Raw genomic sequence first — 19,549 nt, forward strand, 5'->3', positions numbered from 1 at the left:
CTGCCAGTCCGTCCCTGTGCTGCAATAATCCTCACTGTTTCCCAAATGACTTCCACGCCCATCTGTACACCTCTTTATAATTCTCTAATCAGCTCCGCCATTTTTGCTAAGTTTACTGCCAGGTAGTCTGTTGTGCCATCTCAGGAGTAATGTGCCTTAACAGAACACAGAACCCTGGGAACCTTGATATGCTTCCTTCCAAACCTTTGTTACTTAAAATAACTATTCTTATTATAACTGTTATCATTATTGTTATAGCTATCATTACCATATGGAATTTGTATTATACCATGTTCTCTTTTCCTTATTTCCTAGCCGGTTGGGCCAGATGGCTGCTCACCCTGAGTCTGGCTCTGCTCAAGATTTCTGCCTCTTAAAAGAAAGTTTTTTTTCTGTTAACTGTTGGGTCTCTCTTTGTAAATATTATAATTCAAAGAGTATGGTCTAGAGCTGCTCTACATGAAAAGTGTCTCGAGATAACCTCTGTTGTGATTTGGCGCTATATAAATAAAACTGACTTGACTTAAAACGCCTCACTGCTGGTTGTGATCATTCCATCCAACCAACCACATTTTCAGAAGATCTTTTGAATATTAACATTTCCACTTGAGTAATTTTGGGATACATCATTAACATTTAAAAGCTACCATGAGTCCTTAAACTCACACTACAGTCATGGGTGAATGACTTGGAAACAAAAAGTTATTTATATTTTCAAGAAATTCTGACTTACGAAGACATGAACTGAAGCTGACATTTACGTATCACCAAGTCGATGCAGCATTTGGTGTAGAAATCAAATTATTTGAAATCTAAAATCAATGCATGTTAGGCTGCCATCTGAAAATCTTTTCAGTGGAATGTGAGGGCAAGTCTCCACAACTTCACGCACTGGAGTTTGTCATCTATAGACATACCAGCTGGTCTGGGGAGCGTGATGCAATTTGTCCAAGCCAGTGTGTGAATGAAAGAAAGCACTGTCATCCAGAATAACTGTGTTAGCTGACACATTCTTGAGTCCTGCACACTGCTCGACTGAGTTGTTTACTGCTACAAACTGAAAGCTATATTATGAACCCTAAACTGACGTGCGAATTCAGTGGTTCCTCCACATACACAACTTGCTGTCTAGGCCAACAACATAATTAAAATATTACACAAAATGGAAATATGATGCATTAACTGTTTCCATAAACAACACCAGCATAAAGTCAATGCTTTGTATGAACTTTTTACAGATTTATATTTACATAATATGTTGTATAATATGTCTTGTGCCTTTTTGATAAACCCTAATTTAATTCTTGTCAACCAAGTTGTTCTAACCTACTTAATCTTTCTTATGTTTACCTCCATGTTGTTGCATTATGCTTTCTTAAATCCATATAAGTAAAGTTGAAGCAGTGCTTTTCAGTTTAAAACCCCTCTTTTTGTTTTAACATCTATAAATGAGACTTTTTGCCAGTAGGGGTCTCCCCAGGTCTGGAAAATAAAGTCCACCAGTTCAGTCTCATCTTTACACTTTGATCAAGTCCTTAGAGCTTTATAAAGTTTTATCAAGTTTTATCAACCTTATTACATAAGGTTTAGACTTCAATTGTCACTTTTTTAGATGTGTGAGTAACAGGTTCACTCACCTGAAGGACCTAAATCTACTTATCAATTTGATGACTTAAATCTTTGAAGTTTTAGGAGCTCACTTGACTGAGATGAATAACACAATTTTTTTTTTATTGTTTTGTCAAATTCACATGCTTTGATAGAACTCTTTAATTTCCCCAAACTTCAACAACTGGCAAAAGCTAAATTAACTTCAGAGACTGAACCACAATAACACAAAACTGAAGTGGCTTTCAACAAAAGGTCACCCCTGTAGCATTACAAATTTATTGTTTGCTATTTTTAGAAGGGCAAATTAATTTGAATTTTTACATCACATTTTTTGAAACTGCAGACTGAATGATGTCTTCCAAACTGTCCACCTGTAAGAAAGAGCAGGATAGACAGTTTGACCTGTGTACAGAGAACTAAATATTTTACCTCATACAGTTTTGTGATTTGTTTTGTTAGCAAAGCCACCTAAAAATCTGATTACTGACACTCACTGTAACTTCAAGACCGCTCTGAATAATTGTTCCATTTCCTGCCTGTAACTACTTGTTTGCTTTACTGTGAAAAAGCTTGTATGATCAACAAACTTACCTGATATAAAGAATAAATTCATCAATAGTAAATAGAACCAATGAATGAATTAATACATGCATATGCTTTATAGTTTCAGTGTTTTGCCACAGACCACATGTAGAATATCACATAGGCCACCTCAGTTTTACCTGCTTGCCTTCTCCCACACTGAGGTTCTTGAGCTCGTAGACAGTCGCTTGTCCGTCGCTATCTCCTACCAGGATACAGTCTGTCCCTGTGGCAAATAGCAGGGCTGTTATCTTCACATCAGGTGCAGCGTGGTGCACAATGGTTGGGTACAGGCTAAAAGGAGAGGTTGGATGGGATTATTTCTGGCTCATGTTTTAAATAAGAGAAAACCAGAAAATGACATTCAACGAGACAAAGCTTTAAACAGACTCTCTATCAGACTGACTCACATCCTTGTATTCAGGTCCCAGATCTCCACCTGTCGTCCATTAATGGCTGCAAACACTGCAGAGTGGATAGGGGACCACCTGACGGTGTATACGGCCCTCTGGGTGGATGTGAAAGTCAGCACAGGAGCACAGAGGCCCTGCTTCCACAGCTGGATGGTCCAGTCAGAGGAGCAGCTCAGGAACACATTAGGACAGAATGGAGACCATTCTACGTGGTTCACAGGGCACTGACAGGGAGCCAAAGGTGATATGGAGTGAAAAAAGTTAGTTATAAATCAAATGGTAGTTTTCTGTTTTATAACATACATAAATATTATTCAGTGCTCTACTTGTCACCTTTGTGTGAATGCAGTATTTCTGCAAAAGGGCACATGTAGAAATGATGACTGAATTTTTCCTCACACTCAAACTATTCTTTACAAGTTGGTTTAAAGTGCAGGCCCAAAGTTAGCTTGCTATCCCACTACTTTTGAAAAACGGCAGAAAACTAACCTTATCATAGGAGGAGATGGAATATGCACCTATTTACCATGTGTTTTCATCCAGAAAGACTTACAAAGTGTTTTTCATAAGTTTCCAGAAAATGCTGACTGTTGGAGACGGAGCACTTGTGGATGAGGCCCTCCCAAGTACCAACCAGGTAGATACTGGAATCCTGCAGGAGATCAGGGCAAGGCAGCAGGCAAGTCAGAGTGAAGGCAGAAGAAACGCACAACCTGAAAAACAACTTTAAATTGTTCCTATGAATGCTGACAGCCTGGATTAAGGAACGGCTTCACAATCAAAGTTCTTTTCCCCACAGAAATAAGATTCCTAGCCTGAGGACAAGGCTCAGTCAAGGATCTATTCAGTTTCTGAGGTCAACTTACAATTGGATGGAAGTCAACACAAAGACCAGGGGTCACCATTGACAGGTCGTTAGCTGTCGTCTTCTTGCTTCTTGGAGCCTCCATCTTAGTATTTTGAACCCTCCTCAGCATCATCAGGTCTAAGAACAAATGTATACAGATATTATGATTATGATCATTGTGTTGTGTGAGGACTAATCTTGCCAACTGTCTTTAATATTCTGAAACAGTAAAGTACCTATACTCTCAAGACCATTGCTGCAGAGGAACCACTTCGTAATCCTGCCATCTGCCGACACAGAGACGAGGGCTTCTGCTCTCTCCTCCCCTGATGATCTCATCTCTTGTTTGATCCAGGTGACCTGCCACACTGGATGCAGGTGCTTTTCAGAACTCTCTCTACAAAACAATAGTAGAATAATAGAAAAGGTTTGGCAATAGTAATTTTCCTTTAATGTGTGATGTGAGAGGTTACCTCTGTGCTCCACTGTCCACACACACACACACATGTGCATACACACTGTTCTTACCTGCTGCTGGCGATACATGCCCTGTCGTCAGGACACGGGACATTATAGAGGGCGACGGTACCATCAAACATCCCCACAGCTAGCTGGCCAGGGTTGTTGGCTGAGAAATCCAGGGACGTAACACAACTGTGACAGTAGAAAATGCGTTCCGGCCACTGCACAGGAGACAAATTATTGCTGTCACTTCCAAGAACTAAACTGGTGAATCAACTGTATTTGCATAATGATTTACTTTACAATTCACCCATACACACACAATGAACAACCATGCAAGGACACTTCCATACAGGCATTTCAGATATTTCCTACAACCACTTGCCTTTGGTCATGCCACTGAGACAAGATATTGCACTGGAAGACAATGACTGAAAGGAAGTAAATGGCAAAAATGTATAAATGTACCAGTGGGTTTTTGATGGACCAACAGCAGATTATTCCTGCTTTCTGGTTCCTGGGGTCAATGTCACCGTATCCAACTGCCAGGAGGTCCTTACAGGGCATCCAGAGCACAAACAGAGAGGCTGAAGTGATGTGTGCAACATTTGTATAAAAAACTCTTTTTTGTTAACAAAAAAACAGCGGCAGATTTTGTTGTTTTGGCCTCTATTACCGGGTTCTTCTTGTTCCAGGCCATGCTGGTAATGCTGCATCCTTTGGTGAGCTCGCAACCGAAAGCCCAGAGATGTTCAATGGCTGGAGTTAGACAGCTCATCTTGTCCTCCTCACACTGTTTCTTAGTCTGAGGCTTCGCTGTTCTGTCACAGTCTTACATAATCAACATTATTACACTTTGTCCTGTATTTATTCAGATACTTTTACATTTTACTTTACCTTTACCTTCTTGTACGGGCAGCTGTCTGTAAGCAGACAGTTTAGGTTGCAAGATATTTGCAACAATGGTCCTCTCCATTACTAATAAGCTGTGTTGGAAAGAGTCTGATTGCAAGATCCGCTGTGGGTCGGGCTCAGCCTTTGAACTGTCTCCACAGGTGTCCTTTTCTAACAGTGAACTGATGGTACTGCCTGAGGAAATTAAATATTAGAAAATGATACATGCCTGTTATTGCAAAACTAGCCTTAATACAGAGAAAAAAAGTTAAATCTGTCAGTAAAGTAGCTTGAGTACAGAGATTTGTTTTTATATTCTCTCAGGTGCTGTTACTTGTGCCAACTGTGCTGCTGCTGCTTGTTTCTCCCCTCTTCTCTTGAATTTTGCTGCCGTTCAAATTACTCTCTGGATAGGTAAACTCACTTTCAGTGGTCTTATTTTGGTTATGGAAAGAGTCATAAATGTCCCAGGTAGTAGCAGTTGTTCCTTTAGACATGAAAGAATAACAATAACAACTCTGGTGTTTTCATAAAAAAAATTTTGATCCAGTTTCTGTAATGTTTATATATATATAATTATTAAATTGAATTTGAACAAGTTAACATGAATAAAAACAGTGCACTGAGAAAAATTAACCCTAACCTTTATCCACTGTGACAATCTCGTCAGACTGGATCTGTTTGTTTTTAGGTGCTCCACCGAACGACTGCATTGATCGCACTATAAACTTATCATTTCCCATTCTGTTCTTGCAAAGCTCAGCATAGCGAATGTTTCTCTCTCTGTAGGAGAAAAGATGAAAATGTTAACCAAATAAGAAAAGGACAACAACTCACCTGCTAGCATGTTTGCACAGAACATAAACTGACATTCATCTTCACATGTCACACAGTATGTGACAGGCGGTTCCCTTCTTGAAGACATAAAGTACAACATCCTATGCCTGTTATGCATTTCAGATTGTCCCTGATATTCAAAGGACAGCCATTTTACTCACTTAATTGTTTCTACATCATCAGCATCCTCTGAGACAATGGTACTGGGAATGTCCAGCAGTGAAATGGTGTCTGTCTCAATGAGCAAGATGTCCACTACCTCATCCAGCATCTCTTCTGTCACATGTTGTTTCACATGGTCTCTTTTCCTTGGCAACTCTGCTAGGGTACAAAAGACAAATATATATATGTATATACATAAATACTGAATATACTGTATAAACTACCACAAATCTACTACAAAAATGTTGTTTTATCGTAATAAAATGCTGTAAATTTAACTATATTCTGTTGCATATGGTAATATTTTATTGCATATAAAAAGGGCACATTTTAAACAGTGGAGGATAATCACTAATAATGAACATTATGGCAATATATATATATTTTAAAAAATGAATAGTTACCGTATGGAGCTCTGGGTCTTATTGGTATGTCCAGTTTCGAAATGCTGTCCTCACTCTCCTTAGTCAGTGATGCTTTGTTCGACAGGTTGGATAGTCGGCTGCTACCCTGAAATGAGCTGCAGCACAATATCATTACAAGATCTGTGGTTAGACATGAAAAAAAAAGAGAAGAACTCCCCACTAGGTACCTGGAAGAGCACACATTGACACTTGAAGTAGACTGTGAATGGTCTAATCCTGAGCTGGAAAAGATTTCCTCCAGGAAGAGCATGCCTTGTTTGGACTGCGTGTCTCCTGTGTCTGCGTGATACAGGACCAGAGGAGTGACATCAATGCCATCTTCATCCAACACCTGCAAAGAGGAGAACAACAGCCAATAGCCATTTTATGACTGGATGGATATACAGGAATTTATTTTCATTTTATTTTATTTTTTTACATAATTATTTTAACATTTAGTTAATTTCCCTTTAACTCACTGTTTACTTGATTAATAACTTTACCATTATTGTTAAATATTGTTGTTTGTTTTTTATTTATTATTATTATTACTTATTTGTAGTTGTGGAAGAAGTACTCAGGTACTTGAGTAAAAGTACCAGTTCAACAAGGTAAAAACTACTCCAGAGAGTCACAGGATAAATCTGAGGGGTGGCACTGAATTAAAAACTACAGTATTTCACTCTGAAATGTAGTAGATTATGAGTATAAAATATATAAACAAAATATTAAAAGGATATACTCAAGTACAAGCACCTCAACATTGTATTTAAGTACAGTACTTGAGAAAATGTACTTAGTTACTTTCTAACACTGCTTATTCGTTTATTTCATGGTGTTTATTTATACAACAAAGCACTGTAAGCTGGCTGCGGTGGATGATTTAATGTTTGTTAATATCACTGAATAGAAAATAAAAAAGAGGGGTTCCCCACCTCTAACTTCACTATTATCAATATGACAAGTTTAGGAATAAATATATTTAATCTGTTTCAGTTAGATAGTTACCCGGACTGCTCGTCTGGTGTGACTTTGATCGCCTTTATCCAGACAGTTAAGTTTGCTGTTGCTGTTTTTTCGGCTTTGAGAACCTGCCAAGTTCCGTGGGTGTCTTGAACTTCGACCAATTTGATGAATCCCTGATCCTGAATTATTCAGCGCTCGAAAGGATCTAAAAAAAAAAGGCAAAATGATATATAATTTCTTAGGTAAGCTAAGCTAACTTTAGCTTTATGTTTTTCACCTGAGCTAAAAACGATGTGCTGCCCAAATCACTCACGAGTTAGGTGTCAGACTAGCGTTCTTCATTTTTTCCGCATGACTAGACATTTTTGTGTTCTGTATGTCCTCCTAAAAATATACATGTGTCTGTTTTTACGCTAATTTTTTATATTTCGCTAATTTTTTTACAGCTCAAACGTCCCGAAAGCCACCGTTGCTCCAAGTCTCCATGGCAACGTTACGAGCCTCGCGCCCCATCAGTTACCGTCAGACATCTTGGCCTCACACAGGTCGCTTTTATTTATGTTTTACAACAACGTTTCTACAAATCTCACATTTATTTGACTCTTTTATCCCGGGTCTATTTAGACAGTGATGGTAGAAGTATGCAGATCGTTTACCAATACATTATTGTAAATGTATTATTGTATTGTGCATACCTGACATCTTTGATTTAGTATTTAATTTGTTTTTCAGTGTTGTATAATTGCATGTCCAAGAATTTATGTAGACTAGAAGAACCAGAATGACACTTAGTGATAAAGAAATTCCTGGATCTGCCCCTTTAACTGGAGCCACACCAAACTTTAATAGGTTCTTCTCTGGCCTGTGCTCCATCCTTCTACCAAGTTTGATGCAAATTGGTTCAATATTTGTTTTGCATTATCCTGCTGACAAACAAACAAACATCATCAGTGAAAACATAATGTCTTTGGCAAGGGTAGAAATTGTGAGTGCCCACCTTATTTATTTTTCCTGGCTAGTAGCACAATAAAAAAATGCTAGACACTCCATATAAAGGCACTGAATAGAGCACAATTCTTCCTTTGTTTTCCCACCTTGTACCACACACCATATCACCACATTACCTGAAAACCTTGATGTAAAACCTGGTAAACGTGTGGCAAACACTTCCGGGTCTAAAGACTACAATCTGCAAAAATCACGTGACCAGAGCATAATCCCTCCTGCACCCCCTCCTCCCATACCCATCATCCTCCCCCCTCCTCTGCACCGAGCATCCCCTGTGTGTCCGTGCGCCTTTAAGAGCCGTATATCCTGCCGCTCTCTGCACTAAATCTCCATCGCTGTTCTGCGAGGGCGAGAAAACACAGAAAGCCACGGCAATGTCCGCCAGCTCTGCCTTCAACGACGAGAAAGGGGGGTCGTCCAGCGTCGGGGAGCCTGAATATGGTCACGACCCGGCGAGCGGAGGGATTTTCTCCTCCGACTACAAAAGGTAACGGAGCCACCTGCCCTGCCGTTTTTTAAATTTGTCATATTGTGGGGGGTTGTACCGGGGCAGCTTATGGCGGGGGAGGTGCAGTTTCCTGTCTGCTAAGATGCATAGGAAGTGTATTTTACTGTTAGTGAACGGAATGCAATTTACAAAACCAGTCTGAACTTTGTTTATCATCAGGCCCGTGATTGAGAGCGACGTCTGCGTTTTCCTTGGTCGTGAATGTCTCACCGTGATTTGAGCTCGTAGCGTCAAATAAAGGCCTCGACCTGTAATAAATGTGCATTCGCTGGTCTGTGTTCAAAGCAGAGAGACGGTGGTGTTTGTGTCGGCGGTATTTAATGTCCCGTTCGTGAGGTGAGATGTGAGAGGCCTGTCAGAGGGAGATCCCAGGCCTCAGCTCCGGCTTTTCAGCACCACCCCTGCTGGACAGCGCGCGGAGCGGCAGCAGCAGCAGCTCCGCGTGAGCCTGGCATCAGCACCTGGAGCCCACGTACAGAACACTTTATTAGCAGCCATTAGTGAAAAAATGATAGAGTGAGACTTCATTCAATAATACGTTTATGAGAGAATAAGTTGTCTTTACTCTCATTACAGTTTTTGTTTCAGTAAACATCCTAGGTGTGTTTGTTTCATACAGCACAATGGCTAGACAAACAACAATAGTAGTAATAATGATAATAAAGGCTTCAACTAACAGATATTCTTATTATTGATTCACTTACTGGATATTTTGTTGATCAATTGATTTTTTTTGGTCTTTAAAATGTCAGAAAAAAGTTAAAAAGTTAAAGTTAAAATGCCTGATCCAAACTCCCAGAGCAAAAGATAACTTCTTTGCTAAATGTGCTTATTCAACATGAATGGCATATTCTTAACTATAGCCCAACCTAGGATAGGGTTGTATGGCCAAAAGTTTTTATCAGGATGTCAACATTATCACAATAAATGCCAAATAATTGTTTCTTTCAAGTTTAAAGGCTGATTTTTGTTCCCGAGTAAAAGATGAAGAAACAAGATTGTTAATTGTGGTTTTAAACTTTTCTTTAGGGTCAGACAAACACTTGAAAAGCAGTGGATCACGTCACATAGCTGAGGTAGAAAAACAATTATTAAGATAAAATCTAATCTCACTGAAACTTGTCAGTTAATCAACTAATCGTTTAAGCTCTTGATAATCCAAGGTGAGCACCTGAATGAACATACTGAGTGATATGTCACCATACAAATAAGTCGCATAGTAAATATCAGACTGATATAAATGTACAGTATCGTCAAACAGGCAGTCTGTTTATTAAATCTCATACTGAAACCCTGTGAAAGACCCACTGCGCTTTAACATCCAAAACAAACCCAAACAAAGTGAAGCAAAAGGAGCTGAAGAATAGGTAAACATTTTTAAAAGTCTGTATTAAAATATTACTCATATCCCTATATTAACATTGAAAGATGTATTGTTTTCTGTGGAAATTATGGTAATTTACAATTTGATGTGTGAGCTTTTAAAGCAGCACAAGGCAGCCAACAGTCCACCAAAAAAAGCCATATCATCAGTCCCCTAACTGCAGCTGTATTGGTCAAAAACTGCTAAATTATTCATCTAGTCAATAGGAATAGTCTCAAACATCACGCTGCCAAACACAAACAAACAGCATCAACAGAGAGGTTTGTTCTGAGGCATCCTGCACAGGAACAATTTGTTCTTCAGGTTTCTTTTCTTTCACACAGGAGGTCCAGGACAGTGCAGGAACTCAGTTTTAGATGCAATTTAATCAGGTATAAGTGGTACATTTTACACTGCATTTGGCTTATTCTTTTGCTACTTACTTAAATTGACTTATGGTGAGGGAGCAGAGGGGGTCGCCCACTAGTTGGTGGTCTTTTCCAATCCATGTGCTGAAGTATGCTTACTGAACCCCAACTTGCCCATGATAGTGTGCCACTGGTGTGTTAGTGTGTGTGTTAGAGCACTCTGTGTATAGAACAAACACTGTATGAATGTGTGTGTGAATGGATGAATATGAACTGTGGTGTACAGCACTTTGAGTTGTCGATGTGACTAAAACAGCCCTTTTAAAAATGCATTTGGAACAGAACAGATTATCAGAAAAAACTGTTGAATATGAGATAGCTGTGCTGACTAATCCTCCTGAGTTCATTCATATGACTCATTGGTGTCAGTATATTAGTTATAATGTAGGCCTTAAGATGTGTCTCAGTACATACATGTATTTCTAAAGGTATCTACTGAGAGATAATGTAGTCTGCAATTGATTCTATAATGGTTTAAGATATTTTTTCAATCAAAATTGCAGATACTTTAATGGTTCCAGCCTCTCAAATGTGATTCACTGCTTTTCTTGGTCTGACATAATACTGAACTGAATATCTGTGGGTGTTGGACTGGGTCAGAGAAAACAAGACACCACCTGTGCTCTAGAACGTTTTTTCTGTTGTAGCTGTTCACTGATTATTTTCATACCATTTATCAAGAAAGATGAATACAGTGAATCCTCTTAGATAAAGTATTTCAAGGTGTTCATTTCATAAGCTTTTCTTCCAAGCTAGTCTTTAATTTTGGCAGTTGTTTTGTAGGAGTGGAGCTTTACTTTGTTAGAGTTGTGGATATTTCATTTTGCAACATCTGTTTTCAGTGTTTCTGAAAACAAACTGGAGCCTTTCAAAGTTTGGAGTTTTGTGTCTGTGCAGAATATGGGGGTCAATCAGCAGCACCACCAGCTGCTTCTTTAAGCTTAACTAATAAACACCACTGCTTCACCGTAATTCACCAGCAGAGGGAGCTCACTGTTTATAGATGGCAGGTTTGTGGCTGTGAACTCTGACCTTTGGATCTGGAAGAGGAGGATTTGCTATGAGGATGTTTGGCAAACACCAGCCCCTTTTTCAACCACGTGAGGTTAAATTCTGCCTTTAACTGTTTTAAATGTTGTCTGGCTGCTGTTGTTATACACATCTGTGTTTGCACTGTTCAGTGAAGAAGGCAGTTCAACCAGTTTGTCTGTAAACACGAGGGTGAAAGCACTGACTCGACCTTCACTGTAATGTGAAATGTGGCTTCTTTAGTTCCCTGAGCAAAAAAAAAAGCAGCTTTCTTACCCTTTTAACAGATGTTTACTGTCCTTCAGTATGAAATGACTATTGTGGGCTGTTGTTTGATGCTAGGGATCTCTCTGCCTAGCACTGAGATTTCAGAATCAGAAAATCTTGATTCTGGCTTGTACAGTTTTGTTGTAGGTAACTGCAGCTCACTCAGTGTCAAATCAAGTGTGATTTTGTATTTTACCTCCTCAGCTGATGTTTCTGTGGGATCTTTGGTTTTTTATTTGGTTTGTTTGGGAACTTTTGTTGTTTAAATGTGACTTTTAAAATTTCTTTCAATTACATCATACTGTAAGCTGTGCCTAACACATCTGTGTTGTTGTTGGCTTTCTTGCTCCCCAAAAAGGCTGACAAATTGTTGGTTTAAAAGTACTAGTTTGATATTTTGAGGAATAATCTGTTTTTGCTTTCATGCTGAAAATTAGTTGAGAAGCTTATCTTTGCATAAAGATTGGAAACAGGGGGAAACAGCTTGTCTAACTCTGTCCAGAGGTAACAAGCTCCACCTCTACAGCTCACTAATTAACACACTGTATCTGTATCATGTTTGTTTAATTGGCACAAAAACTAAAGTGTAAAAATGATTTGTTTTACAGGGGGTTACGTGCCGAACAGTTTTGCTGATTTTATTTAGTGTTGTCATCTCAATTTGTGGCAAGAAAGCAAACAAATGTATTTCCAAAAATACCAAACTAATCCTTTAAAGAAATACACATGCAACTGGATAAGGGATATCACAGTGAAGCTAAAAATCATCTTTCCATTATGGTCTCAGTAAGGGATGAATATGAATTATCCATCCTTAGGACGGGATAGAATTTATTAATTCATGAAAGCCTTCATATATTTCTCTTGACATGCCCTCTTCCTATAAGCTCCTTTTATTTAGAGAATAAGATACCACTGCACTGCATCTGACATCAGAAATTCAAAGTCTTGACAAGAAAAGGAGAAAAAAAAAAGAAGTCTTTTAAGTCATACTTGGCAGCAGCAGCCTTTTGTAGTCAGCATGATAAGAGATTTACAGAACTGGATCTTCTCAGGGACGTTTTAAATAATGTCTGTGGTGTTTTTCATTTTTCCGTGCTGTTAGATGGAGCAGATTGTTTTTTGAGAGAAACATCTTCCGCCCCTAAATTGAGAATTAAGAGATCAAAGATTCCAGTTTCTTATACCAAAAAAATCAGCTTCTTGAAGCAGCTGCAGGAAGAAATTATCTCTGTTTTCTGTGCGGCGTTGCTTTTTGTTTTTACAGCATTATAAAAAGCTCCATGCTGGACTGTCACTGTCAGTGTTTATCAGTGTAAATGCTGCAGCCCTGGGGTGTGTTTCCTGTTGACATCACAGGTTAAAAATCTCATTAGTCCTTTAGTAAATGTCAACAAATCCTAACTGAGCTGCTACAGATCACAGGAAGAGCATATGTGAATTGTGCTTCTCGGCAGCTATTTTGGTTTGAGCCTAACAGAAATGAGTGGGAAAGAGAGAGAGAGAGAGAGAGATGTCCTCATCACGACACTGCCAAGAAAGCTGAGTCATGTAAGACGAGAGGGAAAAAAAAGGCACCACACTGAATATTAAAAATGAATAAGACAGGATGATTTTTAAACATAATGAGCGAGAGGTGTGAGGAATATCTAAAAGCATCTGTCGGGTATCAGCGAAGGTTTGTTGGCAGTGACTTTAGATGAAGGCAGATAAAGAAAGCTGTGATAGAGCGAGGTTTAACATGAATGAATGAACGAAGCAGGATCTCTGCCGGTTAATGTGAGGAGGCGGAGGAGAGATGACAAGCGTGACGAGTCGGTGGAGGAGAGAGGTGGGGGGTTGGGGGTGATAACGTGGCAAAAGATGGGTGAGGCTGTGTCATTGTCAGGAGAGCTCGGATACGTATATGTGGACACACTGTGTGTACACACGCGCGCGCGCGCACACACACACACACACAGAGGCAGAGAAAGACTGGTGCAGCAACAGGAACCACATGAGCAGTGGGAGGAGTCGCGAGAGGAGAGGCTTCACGGCGAATAAAACTCCACGCCCCTCTCTCTGCCGAGCATCCATTTACTGAGAGGCTGATGTCTGCTGCTGGATGCGTACAGACTCAGCAGTAACAGAAGTGGAGGGGGGAGAGAAAAAAACCCTACAGTTGATGTGCTGTAGAGGTCTGGTGGATCTGGATTACAGCACCGTGAAGTAGTGTTTGAGCAGGCGCTGGAGCATTTCTGAAGAGGTTTGTTGCATCATTCTTGCCAGAAATGTCCACAGTGGATATCTTTAACCTCGCAGGGAAGGAGTATTTATAACAAATCTGACTGAAGCTGCTGCTTGCTGTGTGAAAACTGTCAGAGGAGGATCTGGAGAATTTCACACGCTGAAACACCTTTCCACTTCATCTGTCCAGGATCCCACAGGTTGCTCTCTCACGCTTTGGTCCAGACTAAGTTTCAAACATGACCACTATGCAAAAGCTGCTGCAGCTGCCGGTGAACGCGGTGAACATCGTGAAGACGGTGCAGAGTCAGGTCCAGGGCCAGGAGGAGGACAAGAGCCCAGTGCTGACCCCTGACAGCGGGCAGCAGGCCTGGTACAGCGCCCTGCAGCCCGATGAGCTGCGCCACCTCCGATCTGGAGGTACAGGTGGAGGTGGTGGTGGAGGAGGAGGAGGTGGAGATCAGGAGGAACGAGCAACACTGGAGGAAGGTAGTGGCGGCAACGGTGGTGGCAGTTTCCAAAGTCAACCTTTGCGGTAGGATGATCCAGGAGATTCCAGACCTGTTCAACCCTTTCATGCTACACTTATACTGAGGGGCATTTAGCTTTGTTTCCAGTGCAGATTACAATGACTGCAACTGGATGTTGAACTTAAAATGCTGGAAAAACAATAATTAGAGAGTAAGTCAGTGGATCCCAGCCTGAGAGTTGGTAGCCCCCAAAGTCTTATGTGTCATAAGAGAGAGAATAAGGAAAAATAAATTTCTACAACACAGGTTTTGCTTTTGTATCAGGAAATACTGGATTTTTTTTAATTTTTTTATTTTTTGCTTCTCCAGGCTTCTTAAACAATGAAATAATGTTCTTTAGGTGAATTGCATGCAGGTGGCAAGTAGACTGTACTTGGTAGTGAAGGTACACAGCCAAAAAGGTTGGGGAACACAAGTATACACATACAAATAAAAAGTGTAAACAGGAGGAAAGTAAATAGACTGAAGAATTTATATTAATTATCATTTAAAGTGCTGATTATTTACTTGATTAATCGACTTCTTGTTTGGTGCATAAAATGTCAGAAAATGCTGAAAATGCCCCTCATAGTTTCCCAGGTCACAGATGTTTTCAGGTGTCCTTTTTTGTCTAAAACCTAACAATATTCAGTTTACAATGCCATACTCCAGAGACAAGCAGAAAATTCTGACATTGGAGAAGCTGCTCATGACAATTGATTAGCAAAACAGTTCTGCTTTATTTTCTGTCAATTCAGTCATTTAACTTGTGTTAATCGTCTCAGCTCTGGTCTCAGGATTGCTTCGGGGAATGTTGTTCTTCAGTTGAACTGCTCACAAATCATAGATGCAACATGTGAAATGGACTTTAGAGAAGACACGTCTTCACTTTGAAGGGTCATAAACCAAAAAAAAGATGGGAATCACTGGTCTAAAATCCCATAATACCATGAAAAAGCTGTAGCCAAGAACAGATTTGTTATGATATCTAAATATCCATAACTTCTTTTTATTGTTGCTGTTAAAAGGTCTTTACATACTGTATCAGGAATCAGACCTACAGTACGTTTGTCATGCAAAGGCTGCCGGAGCTGCAGTAGTCTTTTATTAATTAGACTGCAAACCTTTAAATTGGACATCAAAAGTGGGGCTCTTCAGAAATAGATTTGCTTCAAGTGACATATAATTATACATTTGGACTTTATTGGGTCGTACCTACAAACTGCAGCCATGTATTTTAATTTTACAGGATGAGAGCTCTGCTAAAGTACAGTTCTGGTTGGTTTAAGGATGCATATTTTAAATCTGTTACCATGGAAAAAACCAGAAACTTTTAAAGTATACTGCTGAAAGAGTCAGCTTATGTAAAACAGCCTCACCAGCTGCTTATAAATGCAAGCTGCAACTCTTCAGTCTTTCTCTCGTCTCTGATTCATGCAAATACACTTTCATATCTACTTCTTCTCATGCTGTTGCAGTTGTGCAGTGTTGTGTTCTTGGTGAGCGAAATGACATTGAATCTGAAGCTTTATCATTGAACACTGTCCTACTTCCATGGAGACTTTCCAGCTGGAGAGTCCTGCTGATCTCTTGGCTTTGGTGCCAGGTAACCCGAGTCTGTCGTACCACAGCGGGTTAAATAATTCAGAGCTGTTTGTAAATTCAGCTGTTGTTCGGCAGGACGGGACAAAATCCAAAGAAATGAGAGAACCGGCGTTGGTGTAGAATTACTGTGGGCCCTTTGGGCAGGAGCAGAGGAGTATAACTCAGTCAGAGGGTCGTTTTTCCTCCGGGTTCTCAGGCTTTATTTCTAAAATAATTCACTGAGGTAGATTTACAGTTTGTAATAATACATCATGGTCTAGCAGGCAGACTGTGAAGTACCTGGGGCTGTCATCATTTTCCTGGAACTGCTTTGGAGTATTCTGTCTTTGCTCCATTCATAACTTCTGGGTCTCATTTACTGAGTCATTGTATCCATTAGGCTGCTGTAGTGTTAACAGACCAAACACTGTGGCAAAGACAACTTTCACAGTATAAAATGGTGCATAAAATATTATTTTTTAAAATTGTAATGTCACTTTTTTAAGACAGTTATATGCTACTACTACCTCTCCTCCTGCTACTCTTAATAATTCATGTATAACTTGTCCAATGGTTGATAATTCCACTTTGACAGGTTGGCTCCCCTCTGCTACAGCAAATGTAATCAGTTTTTTCAGGTCTAGTTTTAATTAGATTTTCTAAAGGCTTGTTTGTCATCAAACAAGCCACATGAATCCCTGTCACTTTATCAATTAGTGAGGCTAATCAAGGTGGTTAATTAACACAAGCTGTGAAACAAATTAACCCTTGGGATTTCCTGTTTCCGAGCATGTTTTTTGACAACATCCAGAGAAAGGGTGTGAGCTCTTTGCATTGAACTGTGGGTTTTACAAGGAACAAGCAACGTGGTGTAGCAGCTGTGTGGTTTAATGAGACTGATGTCAACGGAAATCTGTTTTTTTAACATCACATTCTTAACTGAATGATTGTGGAGAATCTAAGGCTGGCCAGACTGAAATATATCTCAACAACTGTTGAATGAATTGTAATGAAATTTTGCACAGACATTCATGGTCCCCAGAGGATGAATCCTGAAGAATTTGGTTCTCCTCTGATTGGTTCTGTAGTGCCACCATGAGGCTGATACTTTGGTTTTGCGTGAAATGTCTCACCAACCAGATTTGGCATACATCATTTATCCTCCCCCTCCTTCCCCTCTCTTGCTTGTCTCTCCCCCTTCTTTCTCTTCTGTACTGGTCAAGGCAGATGGCCGCCCACCCTGAGTCCAGTCCTGCTAGAGGTTTCTTCCTGTTTTGCCTCTACACTGTCGCCAAATGTTGAGTTTCTCTCTAAAATATTGCAAGGTCTCAGCCTTTATCTGTCTTGAGATTATTTATGCTGTGATTTTGCACAACACAAATAAAACTGAGCTGAACCCGATTTAGTGGCGTCACAAATTAAATATTAACTTGTCCAGTGTTTGGGTTCATGACCAAATTATCTGATAAACTAACTATATTCCAGGCCAAACTAAACTACGACAGCAACCTTGGTAAACATTATGCCTGCTAAAAGTTAACACGTTAGCTTTGTCGTTGTGAGCATGGTAGCATGCTAATGTTAGCATTTAGCTTTAATGACTGATATGATAAACTATAGCCTCAAGGTGTAAGAAAAATACACAACCAAATAACACGTTTAACATAGAAATCCAAGCTGTGTCACCATTCAATACTATTTTAGGTGTTTTCAGTTCAACTTTTATTTCAGTTTTGTCTTTAAGTTGTAGAAATGTAACAAAATAAGAGTTCAGGGTTAGAAGTTGACATCAAAGGCAGTGGACGGAGGAGGTTTCAGGCTGCAATAAAAAAGACCAGATGATAGAAATGCTCACATTTCTGGAATCATGGCCAGAGGCTGCGACCCATCATCATGATTTCACAGGAAGAAATGAACCAGTGGGACCTTCATTTTCTGCTCAAAATCAGAATTAGCATTACTCATCCTCGTGTCTGGGCTCTGAGTGCTGTGGGCAAGTTATCTTCTCATTTTCTCTGGGAGTATTTTTTTTTTTTTTCAGTTTGTTTTGGGACACAGCCACTTATTTGTAACTGAGAAACCAGTGTTGGTTCACCGCTTGCTCACGTCCAAAAATAATCCTTCACAAACAGCATTTTCTAGATACTGTCAGGTTTAATCTGACACTCTTTGATGAATTTAGGTTTTGAAGTGTGTGACAGAGTGAACTATGCTATTCCTGCAATGCAATTATTAACACTTTGATGGAGACGAAAGCAGAAAACACACTCAAAAAAACACTCGCGCATGCACTCGCACATTAAACTTGATGCAGAGTCGTGATAAATCAACTTTGTTCTGCAGCAGCCATCTCCTCACAGGCTGCAAGGCCTCCATTCATTGCTGTCATATGACCAAAACAGATGAAATATATCTTATAGTGCACCCTAACGGACCCTCACTCATACTGAGGAAGGGTGTAAAACGTCTGACCACATTTGGATTAAATAGCTGGGAAAGTCATTTGAAGTGTTGGTTTCACTGATGCTTTAAATAGGTTCAAAGCCGCCCTAGTAGTAGCGTACAAACTACAAAGATCGGTACTCATACAAACAGCAGACTGACTGATACAGTGTTCACAGGAGCCTATAGTCCCAGGAGTAGATCCCTGTGTTTCAGTCCCTCATGGAAACACTGTCAGATCCAACAAAGCCTCTGCAGGAAGGCAGAAAATCACTTAACTTCAATTTATTGCATCCATTGTTGCCTTGGAAACTAGTTTGGGTGGGGAAATGTGCAGCTCTGCAGCTATTTAGTCACCCCGTCCACCGCCAATCAAACCCCACCTTTCAATATCCACAACTCAAAAACTCTCTCTGTTGATGGATTCATCTTGTCTGGTAGTTTAAAGTTTTGTTTATGAATATAGACTGGAAAACTGGCACCAACACAGACACATGGAATAAAAACATTTAAAATACTAGAGTTCTTATCGGTTAAAAACACTGTTACTGTCAGTCTGAAATTAATAGTGAATTTAATTATTTTTTTTCCCCACAAACAGATGGACTTGCTCTGTTATTTAGCATTTGACTATTTGTTTATCCAGTTTTATGTTACGTCTGCTGCTGTTGTTTTGATTCGGTTGTTTTGTTTGTTATTGTGATGGGCAATTTAGCATCTGGCTAAGAGGCAGCAATAGACATGAACCCACTTGGCTAACGCTGGCATGTTTACACATTGTTTCTGTAAAAACTAAATAAAACAAAATCTTAGCAAACACTTCTCAGAATTTCAGCTGATTCACATTGCAGGATATTGCACGTTAAGAGCAGTGTTTAGATGCTAACTTAGGTGTTACAATTTTCAAAATAAAAGTACAATTTCTATGCACGTGCTGTGTGCTGTCATTGTACATTGAAGCAGCTATACAGCAGACAGACAGACTCCGAGAACTGGTGAACACAGTG

The 19,549-nt window shown here is 39.8% G+C and overlaps 2 protein-coding genes across 3 annotated transcripts in view; one reads left to right on the plus strand and one right to left on the minus strand.

Moving 5' to 3' along the window:
* Positions 1–1,717: 1,717 nt before the first annotated feature.
* LOC108883024 (dynein axonemal intermediate chain 4) lies at positions 1,718–7,659 on the minus strand. Of its 2 annotated transcripts, none has more exons than XM_018675879.2 (17): positions 7,492–7,659; positions 7,221–7,383; positions 6,401–6,564; positions 6,213–6,328; positions 5,808–5,964; positions 5,453–5,592; positions 5,144–5,296; positions 4,819–5,004; positions 4,592–4,746; positions 4,384–4,470; positions 3,982–4,136; positions 3,690–3,850; positions 3,473–3,591; positions 3,160–3,258; positions 2,604–2,830; positions 2,334–2,487; positions 1,718–1,982 (listed from the first exon to the last, which is right to left on the minus strand). In XM_018675879.2, the coding sequence occupies exons 1-17, from the start codon at positions 7,539–7,541 to the stop codon at positions 1,929–1,931; spliced, it is 2,340 nt and encodes a 779-aa protein (XP_018531395.1). In that variant the 5' UTR covers positions 7,542–7,659; the 3' UTR covers positions 1,718–1,928. The 2 variants fall into 2 exon arrangements, with proteins under 2 accessions (XP_018531395.1, XP_018531394.1); XM_018675878.2 differs by having other exon boundaries at positions 5,808–5,967.
* Positions 7,660–13,188: 5,529 nt separating this feature from the next.
* The window catches only part of LOC108883027 (AP-3 complex subunit beta-2), a 32,979-nt gene continuing 26,618 nt past the window's right edge, over positions 13,189–19,549 (plus strand). The window contains 1 exon segment of the mRNA XM_051073179.1: positions 13,189–14,542. Coding sequence (XP_050929136.1) covers positions 14,247–14,542 — 296 coding nt within the window. The 5' untranslated portion in view covers positions 13,189–14,246.

Source organism: Lates calcarifer, linkage group LG10, assembly GCF_001640805.2.
Source record: "Lates calcarifer isolate ASB-BC8 linkage group LG10, TLL_Latcal_v3, whole genome shotgun sequence".
Taxonomy (NCBI): Eukaryota; Metazoa; Chordata; class Actinopteri; family Centropomidae; genus Lates; species Lates calcarifer.